Source organism: Dermochelys coriacea, chromosome 7 (assembly GCF_009764565.3).
Source record: "Dermochelys coriacea isolate rDerCor1 chromosome 7, rDerCor1.pri.v4, whole genome shotgun sequence".
Lineage (NCBI taxonomy): Eukaryota > Metazoa > Chordata > Testudines > Dermochelyidae > Dermochelys > Dermochelys coriacea.
In genome coordinates, this window is record NC_050074.1 from 28,815,676 (window position 1) to 28,836,646 (window position 20,971).

At 38.9% G+C, this 20,971-nt stretch overlaps 1 protein-coding gene across 2 annotated transcripts in view; it reads left to right on the plus strand.

Moving 5' to 3' along the window:
- DCP1A (decapping mRNA 1A) overlaps nucleotides 1-20,971 on the plus strand; it is a 51,523-nt gene extending 30,552 nt beyond the window's left edge. Inside the window, exons 7-10 of one of the 2 annotated variants that reach the window (XM_038411132.2) lie at nucleotides 7,801-8,562; nucleotides 10,788-10,853; nucleotides 13,701-13,919; nucleotides 16,797-20,971. In XM_038411132.2, coding sequence (XP_038267060.1) covers nucleotides 7,801-8,562; nucleotides 10,788-10,853; nucleotides 13,701-13,919; nucleotides 16,797-16,874 — 1,125 coding nt within the window. In that variant the 3' untranslated portion in view covers nucleotides 16,875-20,971. Of the gene's footprint in view, nucleotides 1-7,800; nucleotides 8,563-10,787; nucleotides 10,854-13,700; nucleotides 13,920-14,695 lie in introns of both variants that reach the window. The other variant, XM_038411133.2, reaches the window with a different exon arrangement.

Sequence of the window (20,971 nt, forward strand, 5' to 3'; positions counted from 1 at the left end):
TGCTTAAGCATTAAGTAATACTTAACTTCAAAAAAAAAGTCCTTTAGCAATTTGGCTTAGTAATTGGCTAGTTTTAATTCCCTGATATGGCTGTATTCTATCATATCTTTGTACAAAGCAAAAAAACCCAAGTATTCTTTTTTTGCACTTTTAAATTTTGTAAATGAAATATAAAGATTGCTTTACACTTTCTGTAGTTTGACATCTTTGGAGGAATGACTTTAATTAGGGAGGCAGCTTAATATTTACAAAATAAATCCAAAAGCAAACACATATGCAAATTGCTTTGTAACAATAATTTTTTGGGGGGAAAAGAAGTTTTTTATAGAGCAGTTGAGACTAGATGTATTTTATTAGACTCACTTTAATAAAACCTTTTAAACTGAATATTGAAAGATTTATATATCAGAGATTTTAGAAGCCTTTAGTCTAGTTATTACATAAAAGATTGCAACCAGTTCTAGTGTCAGTGGTGGAAATAACTAAAAGTAGCTAAATAGAAGTACAGATGCAATCAACAATACATGAGCAAGCTTGATTTTTTTTATTTTTATTTTTATTAATCTAGAGAAGCATCTGCACAAATGAAGGGAGAGTAAGGAACAGCTCCATCTCCAATGAGTAAAATCATTTTAAATGAAATGAAAAATTCAGAAGGGCCAGATTTTTCATACTTCAAAGCAGGGGTGGAGAAATTCCAGCTCGTGGGCCGGATCCAGCCCCCTGCTTAATTTCATCTGGCTCACGGCAAGTCTCTGAATTGCGGACCAGAAGCCCTGATCCTCGGTGCCTCTCCCCCACCCTCCCCAACCGCACGCGGGCTTGCCCCGCTGCAGGGGGAAGCTAGGGTGCCAGGCCGGTCAGTTGGCTGCAGCCCCTAAGTGCAGGGGCAATCAAGAAAACTCGGAGTCCATGTGCGCCTACCTCCGCCCACAGGCGCACTATGCAGTGCTGCCTGGCCACATCGTGGCAGCTTCTAGGAGTGGCGTGGGGCCAGGGCAGGGGGAGAGCCTGCTTTAGCCCTGCTGTCAACTGGGAACCACCTGAGGTAAGTGACACCCAGCTGGAACCCGCACCCTGACCCCCTCCCAGAACCTACACTCTAACCTCCAGCCCTGAGCCCACACCCTGAACCCCTCATTTCTGGCCCCACCCCGGAGCCTAGGGGAAGCCCCGAGCCTCCATGCCCCCCGTAGGGCTGTTTGTGGCCCATGACTGATTTTTTTTTTTTTTTTCTGTGGGTCAGTGGCTCCTGATAGAAAAAAGGTTCCCCACCCCTGCTGTAAAGGGTAAGATAAAAAAGTCTTTAAAACTATGTTCAAAATTATTAGCTATTTGCAAAGTTCATACTATACCTCCTCCAATAAAAACCCCACCCCAAAACAAAAAATTCAAATGTGTGTAATTTATCTATATAACATTTGTTAATCCACAAGAAACAAATACTTCTGACGTGGTTTAAAAAAAAATCTAGCTGCCCTAAAGTACTTTGAAGTTCCTCAAAAGCTCTGTATCTCAGCAATTAAGCAAGGAAATTAGTTATGTGGAGTGTTCCAACAAGTAAACAGAACAAGGTAACTTCTAAAATAAATGACTATCAAAACAAAGCTTTCAGATTCAGTGATCTAAGCACTTCAAAAAAGTCTTTGCTCATTTGGAGTTCTATACAGTTTGGATTTAGTTCTGCAGCTATTGGCCCACAGAAGTTTAGCTCTGTGCCATTGAAGAGTCCTGTCTCTTTCAAGGATCTCTTTCATTCTCTCCAGAATGTCAGTTTTGGTCTCTTGCATTTTATTAAACCTGCCCTCCCATCCCCCTGCCATGTATGGCAGTTTGGCTCTTTGAAGTGGCTTGAGGAGATGCACTGAGCATGCTACTGTGGAGAGGACTCAGCCCCTAATAAATTTGGTGACCAGATTGGCTTGTTGTTCAGCCAAGGGGAAAGCGTGCAAAGGGATGACATAGCCCAGTGAGAGAACCTACTATCTTGTTGACAACTCTGAAACCCGTCTCAGCCAGGGAATTGTCCCCAACCCGAAAGTGGAGGCGAGAGTCTTCTCCAACAGCATTTGAGGTGATGGATGTGGATGGAGAAGGTTATGGTCACCTACGCTTAGACAGGCGCTCCTTCCTCCTGGGCAATGACCCAGTATTTGAGGACTGTAGAAGATCGCTCAGGAAAGATTTGTGAACTTTTCATATTTAAAGGGACTGATCTTATCCTTCTCTTCGCCTTACTCCTCTTAATTAAACCTTTCCTGGTCCCAGCACAGAGGACAGGCCTCAGAATAGAGAGAGAAATACACAAGAGGTGGGGAGCTCACTTAAAGGAGGAATTCCTTGCCCAATGAGCAGCTCTTCAACTCTGAGCCATGCAATGGGATAGTGCTGGAGACCAAGTGGTATCCTGATCAGAATGGCTAACTGCCTAGCCCTCATTCTCATCATTTTGGGACTCCTACAGTCTAGAAGGCAGAGTAAACCCAAAGATAGATAGGGCTCTCAATTGTTGTCTCTTGGATGTCTGCTGGGGTGGCAATGGTAGTCATTGCACATTCTGAATATTGCACCCAGAAGCCGATAAATAACTGATATATTTCACAAAAAGAAAAGGAGTACTTGTGGCACCTTAGAGACTAACAAATTTATTTGAGCATAAGCTTTCGTGAGCTACAGCTCACTTCATCGGATGCATTCAGTGGAAAATACAGTGCGGAGATTTCATGCGAGAAGGACCAGGGAAGTAAGTGGGTGAAGGAATAAGCCCCCTAACATCTTAATAATCATGTTACAGTATGTTAGGATTGGTTATTTCAGTAAATTCAATAAATTTCAGTAAAATGATTGGTTAAGGTATAGCTAAGCAGAACTCAAGTTTTACTATATAGTCTGCAGTCAATCAGGAAGTGAGTGGGTGTGGGGGGGGGAAATGGAAATGGGGGTGAGGAAATTGGAATCATGTTTTGCTAAAGGGGGAAATGGGAACAGGGACACAGGTAAGGCGCTGTGGTGTCAGAGCTGGAAAGGGGAATACTAAGGAAGGAAACTGGAATCATGTTTGCTGGAAGTTCACCCCAATAAACATTGAATTGTTTGCACTTTTGAACTTTGGGTATTGTTGCTCTCTGTTCATGCGAGAAGGACCAGGGAAGTAAGTGGGTGAAGGAATAAGCCCCCTAATCTTAGCTCACGAAAGCTTATGCTCAAATAAATTTGTTAGTCTCTAAGGTGGCACAAGTACTCCCTTTTTATTTCCGGATACAGACTAACACGGCTGCTACTCTGAAACCTGATATATTTCAGGCTGTTGACATGGATTTCTAAAGCCTATGTGGTTTGGAACCTGGGTGCCACTTCATAGAATCATAGGACAGGAAGGGACCTCGAGAGGTCATCTAGTCCAGCCCCCTGCACTCATGGCAGGACTAAGTATTATCTGGATCATCCCTGACAGGTGCTTGTCTAACCTGCTCTTAAAAACCTTCAATGATGGAGATTCCGCAGCCTCTCTAGGCAATTTATTCCAGTGCTTAACCACCCTGACAGTTAGGAAGTTTTTCCTAATGTCCAACCTAAACCTTCCTTGCTACAATTTAAGCCCATTGCTTCTTGTCCTATCCTCAGAGGTTAAGAAGAACATTTTTTTCTCCCTCCTCTTTGTAACAACCTTTTATGTACTTGAAAACTTATCATGTCCCCTCTCAGTCTTCTCTTTACCAGACTAAACAAACTCAGTTTTTTCGATCTTTCCTCATAGGTCATGTTTTCTAGACCTTCATTCATTTTTGTTGCTCTTCTCTGGACTTTTGCCAATTTGTCCACATCCTTCCTGAAATGTGGCGCCCAGAACTGGACACACTACTCCAGTTGAGGCCTAATCAGTGCTGAATAGAGTGGAAAAATTACTTCTCGAGTCTTACTTACAAAACTCCTGCTAATACATCCCAGAATGATGTTCGCGCGTTTTTTTTTTGTTTTGTTTTTTTTTTGTTTTTTTTTGCAACAGTGTTACGCTGTTGACTCATTTAGCTTGTGGTCCACTATAACCCCTAGGTCACTTTTTGCAGTACTCCTGCCTAGGCAGTCATTTCCCATCTTATATGTGTGCAACTGATTATTCCTTCCTAAGTGGAGTACTTTGCATTTGTCCTTATTGAATTTCATCCTATTTACTTCAGACCATTTCTTCAGTTTGTCCAGATCATTTTGAATTATAATCCTATCCTTCAAAGCACTTGCAACCCCTCCCAGCTTGGTGTCATCCGCAAACTTTATAGGTATACTCTCTATGCAATTATCTAAATCATTAATGAAGCTATTGAACAGAAGCGGACCGAGAACTGATCCCTGCGGGCCCCCACTCGTTATGCCCTTCCAGCATTACTGTGAACCATTGATAACTACTCTCTGGAAAAGATTTTCCAACCAGTTATACACCCACTTTATAGTAGCTCCATCTAGGTTGCATTTCCTTAGTTTGTTTATGAGAAGGTCATGCGAGACAGCATCAAAAGCCTTGCTGAAGTCAAGATATACCACGTCTACTGCTTTCCCCCATTCACAAGGCTTGTTACCCTGTCAAAGAAACTTGTGACATCAGCTTGCGTGTTCTTGCTAACAATCCTAGATTTGAATTTCTGGGTGCTGCTGGCAGGGCATTGTCTGGTGGAAGTATGAATTCCTTATGTGTTTCCTCAGTTAGCCAGAGGAAAAAATGCTTGTATCGATCTTTGTTGATTTAGGCAATGTAGTCTTTTTTTTTTTTCCCCCTAAATGATGCACTTGGGCCAAGTGACAATGGTAACATGATCCTTTCATAATTTTTACTTACATTTATTAAAAGTAACACTGACAGGTCCCAACTACGCAGTCCATCTAATTCCCAAATGCTCTGTACTCTTTGCCCTATTGTGGATACAGTTTTTAGAAGACACTATCACATCCATCCTTTTCTTTGTTCTAACTAATCTGCACTTTAATTTTGGGTTCCTTTTATAGGACAGCTGAGAATGTGTGACTAGATTTATTTTCCCTATAACCTTCATCACTTTGAATGCCTTGCTAATGTCCCTGCTACTACTACTCCAGTGTAAAAAATCCTTAGCTTTTCAGTTGCTTTTAAAGTAATTAAAAGGCAGCCATCTTCTATTAGAAGCACACAAAGTTAAAACATTTGCCAAATGGAAAATAAAATCAATAGAGAGTACAATGTTCCAGTGTAGCAGCCGTGTTAGTCTGTATTCGCAAAAAGAAAAGGAGTACTTGTGGCCCCTTGGAGACTAACAAATTTATTTGAGCATAAGCTTTCGTGAGCTACAGCTCACACATCCGATGAAGCTCACGAAAGCTTATGCTCAAATAAATTTGTTAGTCTCTAAGGGGCCACAAGTACTCCCTTTTCTTTTTGCGAAATCAGACTAACACGGCTGCTACTCTGAAACCTGTTATGCAAGGCACTGAATTTAGCCATATGGAGTGGAAATCTATCAACTTCATGAAAAAACTCGTACAGATGCATCCAATTAAGTGAGCTGTAGCTCACGAAAGCTTATGCTCAAATACATTTTTTAGTCTCTAAGGGGCCACAAGTACTCCTTTTCTTTTTTAGAGAGTACAATATTTTCCATTTGTGTTGCACTGGAGAATGAAAACAAATTGTATTATAACTGGTAATTGACCATGCTCTTTCTTTTTTGTGAATATAAAACAACTTGTATTGTATTTAACATTATTATGTTTAAAAGTAGCAAAGCAAAATTTTAAATATAGGAAATCCCTTAAAGATAGTAAGAAGTATTATGACAACGCAGTCATGCAGCGTAATCTAGGTGGACCTAAGCTTGCTGTTCCAGGATTCTTTGATTTAAACAAGAAGATGCTTGTCACATTAATTTTGTACAGGATATTTAATTACCTTCAGAGTATTTTATTCTTCAGTGAACATTCTTTTATATAGGAAAAAAACTGAAGTTAATAGCACTCAGGTCATAACTCGGAGGTACATTTTTAAAAAAAAAAAAAAAAAAATCTGGTTTAAGTATCAGGCTATACTTTGAAATTCCTGGAGTTCATTTGTCACAATATCTGTCATGTTGCCTGCAAGAAGGGTTTTTAAAAAAAAATTTAAAATCTAATATAACAGAACCATCAAGATGTATATATGCCTTACTGTCTAACTGCTTAATCTTATTGTTGTAACCCTTCTGCTTCCTCCATCTCCCCCCCATCTTTTAATCCATTTATTTATTGATGACCTTCACTTTTTGTGGTGTCTGAAATTTCAGTCGTGAAACTCCTCTGAACCTGAACTGTTTCCTCCAAAGTGCATTGCACAATTATAAGTGATCAAAGTAATATGTAATGCTAACACTAATGGTGGTGTGTTTTTAGTTTGTGTAATTGGCTTTTTTTATTTAAAAATAATAAAATAGATGGGAAAACTTATAAAATGTACACACACGAGGTCCCTTTGGAATGGATACAGCTTGCATATTTAGGCCATTCATATCTTTTTTTTGTTTACCAAAAAAGGTTGGTTTGTTTAATACAGAAACCTTTTAAGTTGTTACACTGTCAACTTTGTTGCTGCAGGTAATGTCGTGTGAAAGTAGATGAGTGATCACCAACCCATCGATCGCGATCGACTGGCCAGTCCTGGAGCCTCGGCCAGTCAATCGCGATCTCCAGGCTGCTAAAAGTCCGGCAGCGCATTGGGGCTCAGAGGCTAACTGCTGGCACATCTTTGTGGCCCTGGGAAGTAGGAGAGAGGTGAGGCAGCTCCGCACACTGCCCCCATCCCCAGCACCGTCCCCATTGGCTGGTTCCCACTTGCAGGCGCGAGCAGCACACAGAGACCTGCTGCTCCCATCCCCAGGGGCTGCATGCAGAGATTGCCAGCAGCCAGCCACTTCTGGGAGCAGTATGGGGCCATGGCAGGCAGGTAGCCTGCCTGAGCGCTGCTGTTCCGGGAGCCACCTGTGGTAAGCGCTTGCCAGCCAGAGCCTGCATCACACACTCTCTCCCGCATCCCAGCCCAGAGCCCCCTCCAACACCCAAACTCCCTCCCAGAGCTTGCACCCCCTCTCCTGTTTTTCTTTCCTTTTGTGGATCATGGGTTCCTGAAACTGCCTTTGTTCTTACACTGCCACCTACTTAAAATGCTTCAAGATCGTGTGGTGAAAGTTGGTGTCATTCAACTAATTGAATATCTGGTATAAATTATTATACCCAAAAAGACTGATTATGAGCCATGTTGATGTGCACTGATTTTTATATTCCATTTACCACCTATTTTGGCATGCAAGTTTAAGTATTCAGTATCTGGCAGATCTTGAATACTCTGCCATTCAAGGCAGCTATGATGCTGTCAATTGTTTAACACATTGTATGTCGATAGAGTGATTGTCTTTCTGTTGAGTTTATGCTGTAGTGTATAGCCTAAGGGAGTCACTGAGTTAATTAGCTCTGTGGCTGTACAACAGTACCTACAACCTGGATCCATATAATGGCTTTGTAATTAATTTACAGTTAGTATATTCATGTGGGTGAGATGGCAAGCTCTGAAATTCTTGCACACATAGTAAACTGCTTTCTGTGTAAGCTCAAAAGCTTGTGTATCTCACCAACATAAGTTAGTCCAATAAAAGATGTTACCTCTCTCACCTTGACTTTCTGTTTTAGAAAGTATTCTTTCCGACTGTGTTGTTCTGAATGATGTAACAGCTTCTGTGTGTGGAACAGGGGATGTATTTTATTTTTTCATCAGTTCTCCGAACACTTTCTTTTCTTCTTTTTTTCTAGCCATTCCAGTCAACGCACAAACATCTGACAGTGGAAGAATTATTTGGAACCTCCTTGCCAAAGGAACAACAATCACCAGTTTCATATCCCAATCCAGACAGAATGGAGAAGTTGCAAGCTGACACTACAGGCAGAGAGCACAACTTATTCTTGCCTTTCTCACTTGAGCAATCGGCAGTGACACACCAACCATTGGGGAAACCAGAGAGTACAAGTGTCAAAAACAATGGCAGTACCTTGAATCAGCAAGAGCGTGTAACACCCATGCTGATTGCTCCAGCTTCAATTTTGCAGCCTGACGTAAAGAATGTTTCAAACTATACAGTTCAGTTAAGCCCTATTCTTAGTTCAGCCTCAACAACAGAAGCTGCTCCTGCTCAGATACTTCCCAGCCTAAACCCAAACAGTAATATAATGCAAGTTATGCATCAAGCTGCTAAACAGATGTCCCCACTTATGAATCAGACACCATCTGATGTGAATCACATGCCACAAAATCTAATTGCTGGCCAAAACCAGTTCATAGCACCTTTGGCAGCAACTAATACAGGAAATGCTTCAAATACACCCCTTCCAAATGTTGACCTTCTCCAGAAACTCAGGTTGACCCCACAGCAGGACCAAATACAACAGTCTCTTAGTAAAACTACCATGGCACCTAGCATTTCATCCACAGTTAGCCAGCTTGCAACACCAGAAAGCTTCAAAGAATCCCACACCAAACCAGCATCACTGAGTAGCAAAATAATCACGCCACTTCAGGTATTCTATGGTTTTATATATGTTTTGTATTTCTTTTAAAATATTGCTAGGCAACAAATGCTTTGTCCTTTAAATTTGTCCTTTAGAAATTAGCTTTTAACTCTAAGGGTTTTATTGTAAGCATTAGATGATTTGTTAAATAACTTCTAGATGAGAAATCTGCTCTCTTCTGCTTTCTCATTAAAATGTTGGTTAATAATTGAAATTTTTCTAACTGACTTGGTGGCAGCTTTCTCAGAGCCATGTCAGTGTAGCTCTCTTTCATGCCAACAGAATTTCTAACTTTGATGTGACATGGACTTCTGAGATATTCTAGTTTTTTGTTTTTATCACATACCATTTGTAAAGTTTCCAACTGAATTTGAAAGTATTCCTTCTGCAGAATTCTTTTCTGTGTTGAGGGAGATTCTTAATTCTCCATCACACTTCTCAGGATATGTGGATATATTAGTGGCTTGCTAAATGGTCAAGAAGTTGCATTGGATTTCAACTATTTGTAGGTGAGAGTTGACAGGCAGAGCAAATTTGACAGTTAAATTCTGCAAATAGGCACTATCCTCCCCCTATAATTTTCAATTATCATAAACGATAGAGCTGTTTGTAGAAAAACAGTTAATCATGCTGCTATCACCATGGACAAGTATGCTGCAAATAGTCCACCAATGTCTATAATTGCGAAAATGCTACTGAATGTTGATGGTATGAATTCCTGATATGTGGAATAAAAGGTGTGTTGTCACAGATTTCCTTCCTAGATAGTTCTGTAGTAGTGCTGCAGAAGTCAATAACAAGTTCCAGTCAATGGTTTATGAAGGTATGGAACTTATTATTGTCCTGTCTTCAGTTTCCCCTTTTGTAATTCCTTCAAAGCGCTTTACCATTCCTGTTTTGGACGTAATTCCTTGTTTGTGAATCTATGGTAATGCCTCTGAGAGGCTATTGGTTGTCCAGTTGAATGGGCAATAATTTGTGATCTACATCTTATGTAGACGACCTTGGGGTCACTGATGTTTCCTCTTAGCCTTATTTCCAGAATTTTATTGCTAAACTTTTTTTTTTTTTTTTTTTGAGACCCAATTAAGAATAGTGAGCCTTTTCCGTGTATGGAGGCTGATACCCAGATATAAATGTAAGCACAAAAGGTTTTGAGAGACAGCTTGGTGTGCCATGCTGTTGTCTGTAGCTGAGGTTTGGTTTGGTTTTCTTTTAGTTTTGTGCAAACTCACCATTTTTTCCACTTGAGTGCTATTGCATGCTGTTAGCTACTTATATGGTAGTGTTAATTAAACTGAACAAGGTATAGTTGATCTTCCTTCTAAACAGATGAATTTTCTCTTGTACCTTCTTATGGAGAAATCCAGAATTTTAGTCTTGTGTTTTTAGCATTTATGTAGATTAAGCAGATATATTTACAGAACATTTATCATGTTCTCTTGATTTTACTGTACTGATGCACTTCATCAAGATGTGACTGTAAACGGGGAATCCTTATCACACAAATATGTTTCTAGTGGGATCCTGTAGGACCAAGAATCAATTCATGCGCTTTTTAACATTTTTATTCATGAACTGGAAGAAAACCTAAAATCTTCACTGATAAAGATTGCAGATGACCTAAAAATTAGGCAAGTGGTAAATGTGAGGAAGACAGATCACTAAAACGGAGATCTGATTTAAAATACTCTTTCTGAAATTCTAGCAAGCTACAATATTCTCAGATTTCAATTCTATATTGAGATTTTTACATCTGCTTTTAGTAAAACATAGAATAGAATTGTTCTGTGAACTTGATGTCTACTAAAATTTATTGAGCACTTAATTTCATTGAGGTTGGTTTGCCATCGTTTTTCAGTGTACCTTAAAATCTGGGTTCCAAGACTTAAGTTCTTTTTCTTTTTCTTTTCTTTAACTTCTATAGTCCCTGTCCTTGGAATTCTTTAACTATGGTTAAAGGGTTGCTGATTCTGCAGTCTTCAAATGTAAACTTCAGTCTTGTAATCTTTTCAACTTGCCTTTACATGTTTTCATCTATTTTGCTCCATTTATGAAATATATAAATATAAAAAACTGCATAGAATTGGATATCATGTCTGTCTTATTGTAGATCTTGACTTGTAATATCCAGTAAAATATATAATTTAGTTGGAGAAAAACAGAAGATATCACTTCTAGAAATTCAGATGCTGACAATGTGTACCACACTTTTTTTTTTTTTTTAATTGCAGACCATACAGCAAAACAAGGAGCCAGATGTATTTTCACAACCCAAGGCTTTGCCAAAAGCCAGCCAAGTAAGCATATAAACTTTTCTCCAGCAAATTAAATATTTCTGATATCAGTTTTCTATTTTACAGCAAATAATTTCATGTATCTTGAAGACTAAAGTACAAGACTGTAATCATTAACATGCCCATTAGTCCTGTTTCCACCTCTGAAAGTTTGAAAAATGCTATTATGGTTAGAAGAGAGACTATATACTAAAAATGGTTTCTCTTTAGTAGGGGATCTCTTCCCTGCATGTTAGCTGTGCAGTGATATGGGAAAGTGAACTAGTCTCTTCCGCTTTTGTGAAGTATGAATAGGAATAGCAGCAGACTGCAGCATCTTTTATTGCGGGTGGTGTTGCAGGAACTAGAAAGAATATATCTTGACTCTCCAATCCTAGGTTCTGTTTGAACCAGTAGCAGTTTTTAAAAGCATTTTCATTTGTAGATGGTGGTAATTGAGAAGCAGTAACTAGAGAACTCCATATTTCCATCATTATTTTTACTTACGGTTTATAATGGGGTAATACCTAAGGGCCTCAATCTATTCTGGACGCTGGGCACTGTTCAAACATGGTAAATGACAATCCCTACCCCGAAAAGCTTACTGTCTAAAAGACACGACAGACATAAAAGGTAGATGGGACAAATAGGTGTGAGGAAAAGGGAAGGACAGTGTCCCAAAAAATATTGTGCTCTAGCACAGACTAGTTGTGAGCACAATTTTGTAGCTAGTTGGTAGCAGTAATCATTGTAATCATCACTTGCTGTTTTTGTAGATTCAGTTTTCAGATTGTTAGAACCACAAAAGATTAACTTTTGAACATCTAGGTCAATATAATATCAAAAGAAACTTTTAGAATCTAGTCAGAAAATAATTAGCCTAAAAGCAAGATCATATCTTTTAAAATATACTTGATCTCTAATGATTTTTATTTAATTATTTATGTCTAAATGAAATGCACAATGAAATGTAGTCCTTACTGGTGGCCTGCAGCATCTAAACTGATTAGTGGCTTTACAAAAATCATGAATGGTAAGGTTTTTAAACACTTATTAAATCATGCCATTCTAATGCCTCTTGCATTATGTAAAAGCTGCTTTAGTTGCATGTTCCATCTCTAATCAGGAGGGCAACAAAATGACTTTGTTCACAGTTCAGTGCAGTCTGTAAATTGGCCCGTAGTCAATGATCAGTTAAGCAGTGTGCCCACAGTTTAAAAAACAAAAAAAAATGCATCACTTTTGAACTCAAAGATAATTTAATGTGCTGCTGGTGTGCCACTGACTAAATGTGCAAGTTTAAATGTGCTGTGATGATTTTCAAATTAAATCTTACTGTGGTATTTTCCCTATGTTGTGATATTTTTCCCTGCTATGTTGAATTTAATACATATTTTGCAATATATTAATATATTTTTGCAATATTTTTAATATATATTTTAACCTTTTTGATACGACTCTCTATGTAAACATTCAGGGTGAATAGTTTTGCCCTATTTCTTTTTATAATGGAAGATTTTGAATTTCCAAGGGAAGCTTTTTGTTTTGTGTATTAAAGCTTATTTGAGTTTCGCCATTTATTTCTGCTTTCCTTCTTTGGTGAAACTGTTGATGTTGCCAAAATGAATCCCAAACATTTTGGTCATCCAGAAAACCTAAGCAAAAGAAGCAGGTAGATCAGTATATTCAATATAAAACTGAGGTGACAGGGAGTCTTCAGATTAATCACTGGAGAGAGTGAGCTTTCCCTACCCTCCTCACATAGATCTAGCCTTCTGACATTTTGGGGGCTCTTAAACTTGAGGAGAAGGTATGCAGTTATACTGACCAAACTCCTGATGTAGACAGCACTATGTCGACAGGAAACACTCTCCTGTAAGTATAGGTAGCATCTTCACTAAGCACTACAGTGGCGCAGCTGCAGCGCTGTAAGTGTAGACAAACCCTCAGTTCTTGCTACTCTGATTTACTTTATACGGAGTTAAGAACACAAGAGGGTAGTGATCGCAGAGCAGAATTGTGCCTACAAAGAGGATAAACCTGTATCTTGTTCAGCTCCTAAAAGTTTGATATATGTAAAGCAAACTGATATGACTCAACTAATTAAGCTCTAGTGCACTTCCTTTTATGCATGTAAAGCTTTAGTGTTTTATACTGGCATTTTGTGTTTTATATGCTACAAAAGCCAGCTTGTTACAAGTATACATTTTAAGGAACTCGGTACAATAACAATCATCCCTAGGAGCAGTGCCCTGAAGAGCTGCTAAATTCCCTAGGGTTCCTGAGGTTCCTAATGCTTCCCAGAAGTTGATGAATCTGTTTTCTCCATCCTGTCATCTTTGAAATCATGGTTCTATTTATGTTAGTTTTTCTTAAAAAATTGTCTTTGCATGAGATTTTTTTTCAGGTGTACAACTACCTAAAGTGCCAAGAGTTTAAAAAAAAATAATTTATGATCAAAAGATCCGCAGCATAGACAGACACCAGCAGTGAGATTTCAAATGGAGCCATTTTAAATTCTCCCGGTTCTTAATCTAATTAACTGATTTATTTGACCTTAACAAACATTTAATCTGCATCCTAAAAGTAAAGAGAAAACTTTGGACACTTTTCTCATCCATGTCATAGGTTGAAATGGTAAAATGCAGCAGTCTTATCTATGAAGGCAGTAAAGGCTCTTCCATAATCTACAGATATAGGTATTAGTCTTTACAAATAGGTATTTGTCTGATCAGAGTTGATATAAGAACAGTCTCTAAATTTCTATTTAGATAACATATATCGCAACAATGGTTAATTCATCCGGGTTCTTATAAAGGCACTCCTCTCCACAGTGTACATGGTGCTTAATTATTTTCCTTTCTTTTGTAGGTCGCACCTCCACAGTTTGTTACAGCCACAACTACAATGACTCCTTCAATCCTCTTGTCTCCTAGTGTTTTCCAGCAGTCAGCTACAAAATCCACTGAAATGGAGAATAAAGCCAGCTCCTCTTCTCCTCTAACACTTGGAGCAACAGAAATTCAGACAATGCCTCCTACTGTTCTCAGTAGGTCTCAGCTCCAGGAAACCTTAATACATCTAATAAAGGTACTGTCAGTATCAGATTAAACCACTTTGGGTTTTTTCTGAATACAGAGGCAAGTAATGAGACTCCGTGCACTGGCAACTCCCATTGGATTCAATAGACGTTTCAAGAGCTCAGCACTTTTGGGAGCCTGATGATTCCACACAGGTCCCACGTGTAGAGATGGTCCCTTGACTCAAGGTGTCTTCCTTCCTAGGATGGCACAATTTACTTCCTCTCTGAGATCCAGGTTTAGTGATGAGGTGGGGAACAGCTGAGGGTAAGCCACAAGGAACATGCATTGGGCCTCTTCCTTCTCCATCCACATAAATCTCTGTGAAAATCTGCAGAAAAGTTAATGCAGCTTCAGGATGTTTTAACATTCCCATGGAGCCCCTCCTGCTGCTTAGCTCCCTCTTAAAGGGCGTTCCAGGGGTGGACTTCGTGCCTGCAGTCTTTGGCAGCACAGCTCCACTGGATCTGCACGGAGCAGAAAGGAGCTCAGGGATTTGTGCAGAGGCCTCTGTATAGTATTGCAAATCTAGCTTCTTGCAAATCTCACAGGATGTGCAGAATTTGTGGGTAAAGAGAAAAGTTGCAGAGTCTCTGTGCCATTCTGTGGGTTTTTATGCTGAAAGCGGTGATTTGATGCAGGATTTTGCCCGCAAGAAGTTAAAAATATGTATGTAAAATCGAAATATATTTCATTAATAGCTCAACCTGGAAGTAACTTGACCATTACATTTTTATTTAACAAAGTATTCCAGTTACAGATGAGTTTTCTTTGTTCCTTTTTTAGGGGCATGAGCTCACCTTGAAATGGAAACTGCAAGCATTCTGATTAAAGAATTAGAAAGTTTTAATGAGTGTGCTTTAATGCTTTGATTAACATTTCTGCTGCAATTCTGTTTTGTAACTTCTACTGCAATGTTCCTCAGGCCAGATCTACACTTAGAATGCTGTAGCAGCTCAGCTGCACTGATGCAATTGCAGCACTGTCGCACTTCAGTGAAGACGCTGCTATGCCAACGGGAGAGCTTCTCCTGTCGGCATAGTTAATCCATCTCCACAAGAAGTGGTAGCTGTGTCGACGGGAGAAGTCCTCCCGTCAAGATAGCACTGTCTATGTTGGGGGCAAGATCAGTATAACTACATTGCTCAGGGATGTAGATTTTTCCCGCTCCTTGGTGTTGGAGTTATACCAATATAATGCAGACCTCAGTAAATCACAACCGAGCTATTACTCCTATAGAGCCATATAGCAAGAGAATTATTTAGCCTCTTTTTGCAGGACCTGCAGCTGTAAAACAAAAAAAAAAAACACTTGCTGACGCAGGAAAAACTTGCAAATTGAGCCAGTTTATTATTATTTTATTGTCGGAGGCAAATTACAGGCAGAAATCTGTGCAATCTTGAGGGCGCTATTTGTGCTGTTCCAGTTCCAAAGGGAGCAGTACTTTTTATGTGCACTCTGTATAGGCCGTATTTAGACAGGAACCTGAATGCTGATCAAAACTGTCCTCCCCAGAAGTGGGGGATTATTATAAATAGTGACTGCAGTAGAATACAAAAGTCTGAAGTGCAAATAATGCTGAAGGAGAAGAATATTCATCTTCATGTTGATTGATTAGGTGTCTGTTGTAGGCTTTACCAGTGTATCTCATTTGAATGGTTAGAACCCAAGAAAACTAGAATAGCTTTAAATATTGCATATAAGTTAGCATGCTGAGTTTCCTGGTAATATACTGATCTAGGATTTTAGACCCAGAAACACACTGTGCATTGGTTTCCAAATTAGTCTTAGATTAGAAGTGTAAGTAATTGCAGAAAGTCTTTTCATATAATTGGTGGCACTGCTTGGAGATGGATTTGGGAGTCAGTACTGTTCAGAAATGCACAAAAAGCAAATTCACTGCACCCCTGCGACGCTCGGGTAATGGGACTTGATGTGGTTGAAGTGAGCAGGAGTTCTGGGGACAGTGAAACTAATACCTTCCAACTCGGGGCCAGGACTGCTGTGCACATTCTTTTCCACCCACTTAAAACTACTAGTACATTGCAGGGGCTGGAATAATGGTGGCTGTTGTCCCACAGTGCTACTTGTGCTGGATGTTAGGACCGCTTGAAACAGGGGCAGGCAAACTTTTTGGCCTGAGGGCCACATCAGGTTTCCAAAATTGTATGGCGGGCCGGTTAGGGGAGGCTGTGTCTCCCCAAACAGCCAGGAGTGGCCCAGCCCCCACCTCCTATCCGAACCCCCACCCCCACCCCACTTCTCGCACCCGGATGGCTCCCCCAGGACTACTGCCCCCTGCTGCCCCATCCACCACGCCCTCTCCTTCCTGACTGCCACCCCAGGACCCCTGCCTCATCCAACCCCCCTGTTCCCCGCCCTCTGACCGCCCCACCCACTATCCACACCCCTGCCCCCTGACAACCACCCTGAAATCCCCTGCCCTCTATCCAACCCCCCCTTCCCCCTTACCACACTGCCTGGAGCACCGGTGGCTGGCGGCGCTACAGCCACACCGCCCAGAGCACCAGGTCAGGCCGCGGCTCTACAACTGCGCTGCCCAGAGCCAGGGCTGGGGGCTAGCCTCCAGAGCCAGAAGCTCAGGGGCCAGGCAGGAGGGTCCCGCTGGCCGGATATGGCCCGCAGGCTGTAGTGTGCCCACCTCTGGCTTGAAATGTATAATCATGGATCTTTCAGTCCTGGCCCCCAGTCTGTGATGCCTGTGCAGCAATGCCTTCATGCAACCAGTCCTCCCTATATTCCCCACTCTGCAGAGACACCTACCCCATCTTGAGGCTTAACTTGTTCACAATAAAGTAGCAAAAATCAACACTTAAGTTTATGTTTTTAGTTAATGTTCTGCATGTGCTCTTCTCCCCTCCTGCAGAATGATTCCAGTTTTCTCAGTACTGTTCATGAAGTCTACTTGCAAGTCCTGACCAAGAATACAGACATCAAACTATAATTGAAGTTAATTCAGTTCAACTGACAATATGTCTGCTTCTGAAACAATTATGCCTCCTCTATAAAGCTGTAATATTTTTTTAAAAAGAATATTTAGTTTTCAGTGTCTTGAATTTTGAACCTGTTGGGAAAGACTATTCCTTAAAAATGCTTCTAAAAATTAATCTTCTCAGAAGTGATCCAGGTTTCACTGTGATCATCACCAGCAAACCTTTGTTTCTAAGGAAAAGTTTAGTTGCATATGAGCTATCATTAGCATTAAGTGAATGTGCAAATGTTTTCTGACTTTTTTTTCCTAGCTATCTTCAGTACTGAAGAGTTAAGGGGAATATAGTGCTGTTTTTAACCTATCAGGTCTACAGTACACTACACAGATCAGAACAAAACTCAGTTGTAAAACCCACTTCTGGTTCTGAGGGCTTTGTAGAGGCTGGGGAGGCTCATTTATCATAATAAACTGGTTGATGGAAGATGTGCACGTAGTAAAAGATACTGCAGTCAGGCATGGAGCTGGGTGCCCTTAGAGCTAGATGTTTGAGGTAGGGGTTAAAAATACTTTTGCCCATTCCTGAGCAACAAACAGCCTTTATTCAATGTACATCCTTATTTTGTAACTGTTCCGTTAGTTTTTGGCTTTGCATCTTTGGCAACAAATGCGTGTCCATTGAAATATGCTTGGTTTCTCTAAAAAGATTGAATCCAAAGTATGCACAATCCTAGGCTAGGGCAATCAGATGCTCTTTAAGTAACAGCCTGATTTCTGTAAATTTTTAAAATCGGATCTGTGGAAGAACATCACTCTAAGACTATTATTTTCCTATTCCATGGGACTATATATATTATATTTGAAATACATTGTTTCTGTTAAGCTAAGGATGAATCAATGCCAGAATTGAGTTTCATTATTCACTTGTGTTGGCACTGTAGTGTTGAAAACTACACAGATGCAGAAAAATTGCAAACTGACCCCTTGCCTCCAAAATTTTTTTTCACGTTGTGTGGTACTGCATTGTGTTTAGTTGAAAAGCGAACGCTTCTTACATATGGTTTGCCATTTCAGCATTTACCAATGTAAGAATCCAACGACTTCATGTCTCCCCATTTGAAGTCAGAAAAGAATCTTTAATGATATTTTACTATGCTGCTATTGGTCTATCTGTGACTTATATTTATTTCTATATGGCATGAAAAGGTAGTTAGTAACACTTTAAAGTAGATCTCAATTGATTCCAGCAATACTAATTTTAAGGGATGTTTTTTGAGTAGAGAGATCTTGGCATATTTGGTAATGGATAATTTGTAGTAAATTTAACCAGTTAGGATGCTTTGCTTATTTTTTCCAAGCACTATTGCAATGAAGAAGAAACGAGTTTTGTTTAGCTCTACAAAATAGAATATCCTAGGGATTAGTTATAATAATGTTGACATAATCAAGAGTTCAGGGTCACTTCATTGGAAATGATCAAATAAGCTTTAATTGTGACTCCATTATAAAGCAGTGGGTTTCTTATAGTTATAACAAAACGTTTGTTTGCATTTTTCATGTCTAATAATTGTTTGTTTGAACTTTGTTTTTGAATAGAAAAGATCTTTGTTTAGCAAAATTTGCCTTCTGAAGAGTTTTTCAGCCTTTGAACTCAGTGTTTTTAATTAAAAATATTTAGTATTTTTATGTTGGTCTGCAGAATTCAGGGAAACAGACTAGTGATCATGTGTATTTACCAAGAAATATATTAGCGTTAATGGTAGCATTTGAATTCAGCAACAAAGACTTTCTGGACTTTGTAAGGAAGAAGGCGACCTTCCTAGTCACATACTAGAATTATAATAGCATGTGCATGCACAAAGCAATGTGAATCTGATTTCGTTTATCTAAACCCATACACCTGATCCAAATCAAACTTGTGAGGGTCTTTTTGGAGGAGAAGGAACAGGAAAAAATGCCAAAATAGAGAGAAGTGCTCTTGGATATAGTCCTAGTGGACAATAACCAAGACCCTCAAGCAGGTGTCTTTCTCTGGCTTCGGCAAAGACTGAAGCAGTAATTTTCTTGACTTTTATGAGCATTTCTACTAGCTTGAAAAGGAGGATGGATGGAAGGAGGAGTTCCCAAGTATAGAAATGAGAAAAGGAGCTACTGAGATGATACCAATTAAAACATTTCTGTTAACTTTCGGTTGAATACAGTCTCATGTTTAAAATGTCATATCCAAAGATTTATATAAATGATGGGACACTAAGGATTTCCCTCATATGGATTGTACTTTCATTTTAAGTCTATAAGTCATGAACAGTTGATGATGATGATAAAGGGAATGTTATTTTAAGTAGCAACAACATTACAAGGGTTTGATTATGATTTAAACCCCAACATTTTACATTTTTGTTTAACATGCTTGTGTTATAACTGTCCAGGAACCTCAACACGATGTTGGTAGATCCAGGTTCTCTTAATTTTTATATTCTACTAATCTGAAAAAGTGTAGTCTTCCCAGCTTGCAGAATGAAATTAAATCACCGTGACTAAGCAAGCTTTCTAATGAGTACAACTGATTTCTGTTCACATTGAATTCTTACTCGCATTTACTCCACCTGCTGTATATATAAACAGATGCACACTGGGAGAACTGGAGTATCCTGCATATGCAGAGTGCCATGATAGTGCTTTTTGTAATATGACAAAATTTAACAGATAAACATCTTTAATGAAGAATTGCATTGTAAAACAAGCTCTGCTGCAACATAAAACTGGAGATGTTTTATAATGTGGAAGTTGTTTGACAGCTTTATTATGGTTATTTTGAACTTTTGTATTCTAAAATGGTCAAGTTCGTTTCATTGCTTGATTCATGTTAGCTGCATGTACTGATAGTTAATGCATAGCTAGTTACCATGGGTCATCACAGCAACTTAACATGATCATTTAAAGTGGCTTTTTGTTTTGGTAAAACTACTACTTAATGTGATTGTACCCATTAGTTCTGAGAGTGGGAAAACAATTAGTTTAGACTGTATTCCCAAAATTAATTATCTAAGCACGTGTTTTCTGTGGTCAATGTTAAGTCACTTTAAAAATTATAACCTTCTAATCAAAGATGGTTTTAAGATTTACAGCTTTATTATTATTATTATTATTATTCACAAAATTAAAATTGTTTCTCAGTTTTGTAGCTGTTAATATTGCGAAGTTGTATGAAAGGTGCTGAACAGCTATTAATTTGGAAGCCGTATATGTTATAAAAGTAGAAAATATTTGCAAAAGAATTGAGGCAAGGTGTGAAACTGCAAGAGTGATTATTAATTTTAGTTTAATATAACAAATGTTTGACTTGCCAGGTATTGATATATTCAACATATTTGAACATTTGCTGCTGGACATGTTTCATTTTGCCTACATTTTGTTTTGCATCGTTTTTGGTACATTCCTTGAACCTATAATGCCCCATCTAATCAAGTATGCAATTACTGGGGAAACTTTCAAAAGAGAGTGATTACTTTGGAAAGTTATCTTTAAAAGTATGTGAGAAATCAGACACTTTTTTTTCAACTATTTGAATTGCTTCTTGCTTACAGCATATCTTTACAGGAGGAATGTGTGCAATATATTTCACCTCAGTTTAGCCTGATATTGTTGTGAAAATGTTAAGATGCAATATCTTCCTTCCACTTTAAATTGGAAAAAATTGCAATATCTTTCCCTGATGGTCTATTTATTTTTATCTATTCTGTGTATGGGCACATTGGTGGGGGGGGGTTTAAAATGTAAAGTGTACATTTTTAACTGTCATTTTTTTTACCACTTTTTTTGGCTGCACCAGTTATTTACTTGCATGTTCTTACAGTATGAAGATGCTCAAGACATTGGGATTTTTAGTAATGATTTTTGGAAACATAGTATGCAAACAGGTTTTTTTAAAGTCAGTAAACATAAATACTGCATCACTAACATTATGGTATGGACTTCTTTATACCATCTATGTATGTTTGCAAATATTAAGTTATTGCATAAATGTTTAAGAATTAGCATTTTTCATCCAAAATTTTGTATGTTTGCAAATATATTTTTGTAATAAAATTTCAAAAACAAATATTTCAGCA